The sequence below is a fragment of the Limulus polyphemus genome, unplaced genomic scaffold (assembly GCF_000517525.1).
Source record: "Limulus polyphemus unplaced genomic scaffold, Limulus_polyphemus-2.1.2 Scaffold1104, whole genome shotgun sequence".
Classification (NCBI taxonomy): Eukaryota; Metazoa; Arthropoda; class Merostomata; order Xiphosura; family Limulidae; genus Limulus; species Limulus polyphemus.
Window position 1 is genome coordinate 205771 of NW_013666714.1, and position 8736 is coordinate 214506.

Below are 8736 nucleotides of genomic sequence, written 5' to 3' on the forward strand. Positions count from 1 at the left end.
GTTATTTAGTTCTCACTAGTGTTATCGGGTAACTTTCACACAAAGCACTTACTGAAAACATTCAGTTATTTAGTTCTCACTAATGTTATCGGGTAACTTTCACACAAAGCACTTACTGAAAACATTCAGTTATTTAGTTCTCACTAATGTTATCGGGTAACTTTCACACAAAGCACTTACTGAAAACATTCAATTATTTAGTTCTCACTAATGTTATCGGGTTTATTTACAGCTTGGGAGTCAATAATGAGGTGGTGAGCCGAAAATATCATCTACAGACATAATAGGAGCAATTTCTTCTACACTCTGGTTCAAATGGTTCCTTCTCCAGGGCTAGCTCCTCTTCCGGCCAAAGGTTCAAGGTTGAAGGTCACTGAACGCAACATGGATTACCTGATGAACCCACGTGACTCGATGTCGTTTGACCACTCCAAAGGTCTTCTCAATATGCCTGGTCAAAATAATTGCTTCCTAAACAGCGCTGTACAGGTACGTGTCTTTTAAACAAGTTCCATCTTTATTTAAAAAACAAACTTTGACAGTTACTAAAGCTTGAAAACTATTTTAATATTTTTTGGGGAATAGAATATTCAAATCTGACAATAAAATAACCGAAAAATTATATTAAACAATCGCTTACAAGAACTAAACAAATGTAATATTTAACAAGGTGGTCTGTACTGTTCATTTGTTAGGTTTTTTTCTAACTCAGCAGGACTATCTTGTTCAAAACAGTTCAAATGTACTCTGTTATTTACCAGTCTCATACCTATTATCTTCTGTTTTATTGTGAACGTTCCTGATCTTAAGTTGATCACTGTAACTGTGACAAATGTTTAACTTAGCAACTTTATGTAAATAAAGAATACACGAATTGAAATAATGGATTAACTCGATGTCTACCTTGGTTTCTTAATTCTTACTCTTCCTCAAACACGTATTAAAAGTTAAGAGAACCAAAGAAAATGTTAAATAAGCATCTACTGATTTTTAAGATTAGAGTGAGTTTACAGTTTTAAGAGGAACAGCCTAGTTTTAACGGATTTAGAGTAATAGTCACTAAACTCTCACTGATTCTTAGCTAATTCATCCTCTGCTCCCTTGATTGACTGCTAAATTGAAGACAAAATTGAACTGGACATTTATGTTTTTTATTCCTATTAAAATTGAAAGACCGTCCTAAACTCAAATCCAGGAGAACGACTATTAGCATGTGATTTATAAGATATACAATTTTTAGTATAATTAGTACCTAAAAGCCAAGTACTTAAAATCTCTATTCTTGGTGTAAGAATTAGTGCAAACTATTCAAAGGTATAGATGGTTTAATTTTGTAGATTTATTTATTTAGTTATTCTATGATCATAATTGTAGATCGAAAATAAATCAAAAATTGGTTTAATATTCTCAGTAAATCAGATAAGACTTTATAAAATTATGAAAACTTTTACAAAATTTAGGCTCGACATAAAAACGAGCCTAAGCCACAAGAGCGTATAATTTGCCCTTGCAGGTGCCAGGCGAACGTGATGACGTACCTCCTCTGTAAGAGAATCAAGGTCAAATTCGGGGAGAGAGCTTTATTCAAATGAGTCTAGGATACTTGCTTCAGGGACTTGACCTCCTTGTTTCTTTTGTCTTTCAGGCAGTACGTACAGGTGAAGCCTTGCGTATGTGTTTATGTAGCAACGCATACATATCTGGGGACTAATACATTGTTCAATGAATAAGATCAAAATAAAATTGAGTATTTCTGGCGTAATTTTGTATTCATCTAATATTTTTACGTCATTTATGAGATGATCCCTCAGTGGGTGGATGTAGACAACACTTAGGTAGAGTTAGCATAAAGAACACCTGCGGCGATTTAAGGGGTCGTACTAAGAGCATGGAGTCTATAAGCCTGCAGACAGAACTTTTTATATGTTCTGGCTTCCAACTCTAGCAGCCTTGAGTCACCACTCTCTATCGAAGGATAAAAAATAGCATATGATGAGAGACTTAAGAAACGTGATTTCAATGTTAATTTTCCCTGTATTGAGTAGGCTGCGTGGGAAAGCACGTGTGACACTCCACTACGTTTTGTCTGCAAATAGACCATTAAAAAAAAAAGAGAGGTTTAAATGAAAAGATGCATTTATATACTACTTTTTCTGTAGACTGTACAGAAATTGTTCCATTTTAAAATTACGTTTTTAAGAATGTTAAACTATTGATTTTATGGAAAAGACTTCATATTATTGAGACTATAAGTATGTCTTTATCTTGGAATATATATTTCATGTCATGTGACAAAAATACTTTTATGGAATTGTTTAAACTCCCCCCCCCCCCAGAATATACATTGGACAGCAAGTTTCACACTGAAATTGATATTTACGGATATTCTATTACGTGTACTTGGAAGACAAGGTCCTGTGGACAATGGTAGAAACAAATAAATAGCAAAATAATACCATTGGGGGGGGTGCACTGTTTGGCCATTTCATTAAGAGTTTTGCTTCATATTTCTGCTGAACCGCTTTTCACAGCGAAAACGCCCTAGACTAGATGTGGTAAACTACTAGATGTCATAAGATTTCTTAACTGTTCGATTGTAGCTCACCCATTGAGGAATGTGGTTTGCAGTTGGCTCACAGAAAGCCAGCAAAGTTGATGTGATGTTAAGGTTCATCCCAAAGATATTCAATAGAATAGAGATACAGTAATTGTGCTGAATAAATAAAATGACTCAAATCATTGTTAAGTTCAATGAACCATCTCAGACTATACAAGTTTTATGGATTGTTGTATTATCGTCTTAGAAGAGCATCATGGAGAACTTTTCAACCCAGTGATCAATAACAAGCGGGTTAAAATTTGACGAACTAATTAAACTGGCAGATTACATATTAAATAGCAAGTTGTTTCACTTGCTATGACTTTTCTCCCCGTAACTAATGTTTTATAGCTCTTCCATAAATGCTGTAGTGCAGATCGTGGCCTCATGATTTAGGTGCCGGACTATGAATCAAAGAGTTCATGGTTTGCATACTTCTTGCAAAACCACTCCACACACTTTGAGATCGTGGATGTGCTATAATTGTAACAATCTAATTTGATTACAGTAGCCCAGCAGTTGGCGGTGGATACTGCTGACTAGCTTCCTTCTTTCTTATCCGTCAATTCAAAATTAGATATGGTTAGTACAGGTGGCTTTTCTGTATCTTTGCGCGAAATTTTGAAACAAATAAAACCACCAGTGTTATAAGGTATTTAAAGTTAAACCGTCACTGTTATAAGGTATTTAACGTTTTATATGTATATGAAATTAAAGATCATAATTATTAAAAAAAAATACTTGCTCGAACTTGTGGTTAAAATAAGGTACTAAACTTTGTTTTAAAGTTCAGTTGGAAATTACTTTCATTAACAGAAGGTATTTAACGTTTTATATGTATATGAAATTAAAGATAATAATTATTAAAAAAATACTTGCTCGAACTTGTGGTTAAAATAAGGTACTAAACCTTGTTTTAAAGTTCAGTTGGAAATTACTTTCATTAACAGAAGGTATTTAACGTTTTATATGTATATGAAATTAAAGATCATAATTATTAAAAAAAATACTTGCTCGAACTTGTGGTTAAAATAAGGTACTAAACTTTGTTTTAAAGTTCAGTTGGAAATTACTTTCATTAACAGAAACATTAAGAATGATTTGGGATCTATTTATGTCGAGCTATTTAGAACTGCTTTTGGTAACTTCAATGAATACCTGGATGGTGGCAGACCCTTAGATCAACGTTTCTCAACCACCGGTCTACGAAGCGTCACAACCATCTTGCTAGTCTGTGGGATTTCACGAAAAATAAACAAAGATCGACGGAGTATTCATATGTAAATCGTAATGGTTTTTCATTGTACTTCCATTTTAGTGGTTTGCGAAGTTTTAGAGAGGCAGTGAGTCGGTCCCTGGTATCGAAAAGGTGGAGAAAAGCTGACTTATATCATTTATACGTATACAGCTGAAAACAGGTGTGGTACACACGTGGAAATGTTTGGTCGTATCTGAGGTAGAGGGTACTTAATTGCATGTTGTTGTTTTTTTAAGCAGGTTTTAACCCATCAAACCTGTTTCGGTTTATCCCTTAAGATAAATTTAATTTGAAAAGTAAGCTCCGATTGTTTCATTTTATGATCTGGGTGAGAATCTATTTGGACGTTTATTTGGCAGATTGCTTTTTACGAATAAAAAAAATTAGAATGTAGATGCGTTACTATGATACATATTTATTTTTGTTTTTAATAGTGAATATCTTCGTTCATGGTATAAAAGATGTAAAGCCAGTTAACAAAGGAAAAACGAATGCTCAACTTTTTAAAAGCACTCAAATATATTCTTTGATAGATTGTTTAGGCAGAATATTCATGATGAAATTGAGTTGAATGGACGGCAACTGCCTGTTGTAGGAACACAAGTATAAAGGATGACGTTTCGAAAGTCTTTCAGTTTTTGTCTTCAGTACTCAATCATTCTGTTTACAATCTGTAAACGACAACAACAAAACACGAAAAAATATAAAATCCATCTAAACTAAACTTACGATCTGGTTGATCGGGTCTCAAACACCGAGAACGTAACTGAAGAAATGATAGATTGACATTTAGTGATACTACTGAACTTTAATTATATTTTATAGTTCCACATTAGCAAGTTCTCCAGAGTAAAGTGTTAAAGCAGCTACGCCATGAACACTGATCTGTATACTATATCAAGGTTTATCATATCACTCGTGAATTTTTTTTTCATTGTTATTTTTTATGAGAGAGTCTGAAGAACGTAATTTTCACTACAGTGAACATACGCTTTGATCTGACGTCAAGTAATTAAATAATCTAAAATAAATGATGAATGACCATGTAAGACTTGGAGATATTCTCCTTAACTTAAGCTTTGCACAATATGCATTATTGATAAAAAAAACTAACATGTTTCCTAAATTGTCTATGAAAATTATGTACTTTCGGTGCTTTTAAGTTGTCTACAAGCAAAGCACGTTGTAAAAATGTCCAACTGAGAAAAGATAAGCCGTTTTCTGATATGTTTATGTTGCTAATTCCAGTGATTGGAATATCGTTTTTTTCTACATTGAGTTATGAAAACTAACTCACGTTTTTTTCAACATTGAGTTACGAAAGCTAACGTTTTTCTACATTGAGTTACGAAAACTAACTCACGTTTTTCAATGTTTAAGCTTATTCCGTATTCTTCACAAGCTCCGTATCTGAAGTCAAACAAAGTTAGATATATTAACTTAACCCTGTTGGTTTTACATTTGGTAACTTTTCCTCACTTTTCTCACAAATGAAACGAATTTTTAGAAAATTTTCAAACGTTCGCGATCAGTTAAAATCACGTTGTAATCAAAATTTTAGTTAGAATTCTCAAATTGTTAAATATTCAACTGTTTTTAATTGAACACGTAAGCAGCTATAAGGACTTAAGAGTGAAATTAAGGGAGCATGTATACGTATATCAACCACACTATATCTGCCATATTCAGTGCTGACGAGACCTTTCGCCCAATACCAGGGTTCATCAGGACGGTTGGGTTACGACATAATAATGGTTTGAGACGCGTAGCAGCAACTGTTTTGTTGTGAAATAGATTTCGTAGTTAAAGTGTAATTTTTATCAATTATTTACCTTATTTACAAGCCAGAACTATGATAAGGATTAATAACACAGTGTTGTTGATTTATTTTAACACGAATTATTTATTTTACTTTACTTATCATTTAGAATCAGCAAGCTAGTTTATAAAGTTTTCTTATTGTCTTCTAGACGTTTTGAAAGTATAATTTTAACATCCTTTTTTATATTTCCATGAGGCTTCAAAACATTGCTGTCACTAGTTGACAATTTTAGTCTTAACTAACGTCAAGTTTCTTCAGTGAAAGAAAGTTAAAGAAATCTATCTCAGAGAATCGATTTCTCTAAATTGATTTATCATTTTCGCATACTATTGAACTTATTTGTACTAGTATCCTCTATTCTTTGTCTGTAAGAATTATATCGTTTTTACTGTTCAGCATAGGTTAATTTTTATTTTGTCTTTATGAGCTTTTCTTCTCAATCTTTTTATAATATATATATATCAGTATATATTTGACTTGTTAGACTTCGTGATGAAACTAGGTTATAAAATCTACGTATTCCATAAGCAATTAAACTATGTATGATAATGAATAAAATATATACAAATAATTGATATTTATGAAACAAGATCCATCTCACTTTATCATGTGACTTGCTTATCCTACTTAATCTCTCAGTTGTCAGAGCAGTCTGTTAACCTTTGCCTTAGTGTATATTTAGATAGTGTGTTTGTGAGTTACCTTCTGGAGAGCTGGGTTTTTTTTCTCTCCTAGCAACCAGGAAATGAAACGCAGCTATAGAGGGTGAAGCTCTCAACTCGTTATTTAAAATGGTTTGGAAATCAGATACTCTGCACCGAAACGCTAACAAGAAAGAAGAGATCTCAATCTTAGCAGATCGTAATAATATCTATCACTGTGTCAAATTTCATCAAACATATATAACTAGGTCAGATAGATGGATGTACGGATAGACAGATAGACACAGAGAATGTACAGATAAATACCATTTGCTCATAACCTTTTAGTGGCGACTTAATGGTCAACTACGTTGAGCTATGGGCAAGACAGGTCATTATTCTTCGTTTTCTTCCTACAGAGTTATATGTACCACTCTAACTTAGATATTCGGAAGTTCTGTCCTATAATCTGACCACTGAATACCATCTGTTCTTTCTTTAGACTATAAGTTAATTGCATTGAACTGATGATTATCAAGCATATATATATATATATATATATATATATATATACTTTCAAAGTAACCTGAGAGCATTTGATTCCATACTACCCCTTACAACTTGTTGGGACAGACACGATAATGAAAGCTTTCTAACTTTCTCAGATATATCGGTATAGCTGATATTAGTTTATATATTTTTAGAACTATCTCTGTTCTTGGAATTATTGAACTTATTCACCCACACCCCCCAGCACATTCTTTCTCTTTTAAAAATAAACCAAACACATCTATAAATTGAAGTTAGAATTTAAGGAAAACATTTATGGCCTATGATGCTATAACGAAAACATAACCATTGTTATGTCTGAAAGGTTAAAGCAAACAATGGACAACTATGTGTGAATTTGTTTCAAACAGTCAAGAAAAAGAACTTAACAAAAGCGAAAGGTTCTTGTTACAGAATACAAAGCCAGTAAAACAGGACAGTCTATCCTATTTAGGATAGTATAATACTTTACAATTCAAAGTTTGAAATTATAGCAACTCCAATAATTGTAACTGGATTTGAAAGTTACTCATACAGAACACCGGAAAACATAAAAACAAATTAGTATGTTGTATTATGTTCGGTGTTTGCTATTCATACAAAGTATATAGTCTGCTGATTATATACTTCGAAGAATGGGATTAGTGGCAGAATAAAACAAGCAATATTTGTAAAGTTATAGAAATATTTATGTTATACATCTCTATTTTCTGATATCTTTATTTAAAAGACTGTCTTGTATTTTTAATATTTTCGGTTGTCAGAAATACTGGAATAACATTACAAAATTATTTGTGTGTAAATAGAATTTATATTAAACGAAAGTTCTGTTCACATTACAAATTAGCCACAAGATATTTTTATGAATTTTCGCTAATGTTATAGATAAGGTCTGAATTCATCAAAGAAACCTTCGTTTATGTGCTTTTGAAAGCTAGATCATTTTCTCATCTGGTTTATGTGCTTTTGAAGGTTAGATAATTTATTTCATTATCTGGTTTATGTGCTTTTGAAAGTTAGATAATTTATTTCATCATCTGGTTTATGTGCTTTTGAAAGTTAAATCATTTTATTTCATCATCTTTGAGACCCTTAAAACGAACCTGAAGAAAGTCACAACCTTTAAAAATAATATAGGCTAAGAGTCTTTATAATGAACAGAATAGTTTTTGTGTTATTTTGTACTTTTTTTCTGTTGCTTATATATGTACAATGTTTAAATAAATGGTAATGACACGTTAATTGAGTTCCAGAAGCATCTGAATTTGATCAGCCCTACTATACAATTCACTTTAGAAGTTGAAGATGAGGGTTGTTTAAACTTTTCAGATGTTTCTGTAAAAAGAGAGATGAGCTTTCTGTCTACTTTTGTATACAGGAAACCATTCTCAGTTGCCATGCCACCGCATGTGAGATCGTGTCATTCATGGTCACAAAAAATGTCCTTATTTTCGTCTTTTGTTTATAGGACTATTAATGTTTCGTCATGTGATGAGGATTTGATGTTAGAATTAACATATTTAAAACAGGTAGCGATTGATAGAGGATATCAACCTCAAATCATAGATAGGATGTACAGCAAATATTGTAACAAACTTCAAATTTCTGGATGTACTAAATTTCAGATAACAAAAATGGAAAGTAGAGAAAGAATATGTTTGCCTCATGTTTTGTCATGGTCAATAAAAATAGGTAATGTGTTTAGGCAAAATATGAATTAGCAAGTAACATTTACTCCCCAATTAAAATTAAGTCATATAATTAATGGTTTGAAAGATAGAATTTAATTAAGGGATAAATGTGGTATATATAAAATTTCATGTACTTGTGGTCTAAGTTATATTGGACAGACAAGTAGGAACTTAAC

At 32.2% G+C, this 8736-nt stretch overlaps 1 protein-coding gene across 1 annotated transcript in view; it reads left to right on the top strand.

Annotated features, from left to right (window-relative positions):
- Positions 1-315: 315 nt before the first annotated feature.
- Positions 316-8736, top strand: part of LOC106462148 — a 36926-nt gene continuing 28505 nt past the window's right edge. The window contains exon 1 of the mRNA XM_022389315.1: positions 316-489. Within this exon, the coding sequence (XP_022245023.1) occupies positions 316-489 (174 nt within the window). The remainder of the gene's footprint in view (positions 490-8736) is intronic.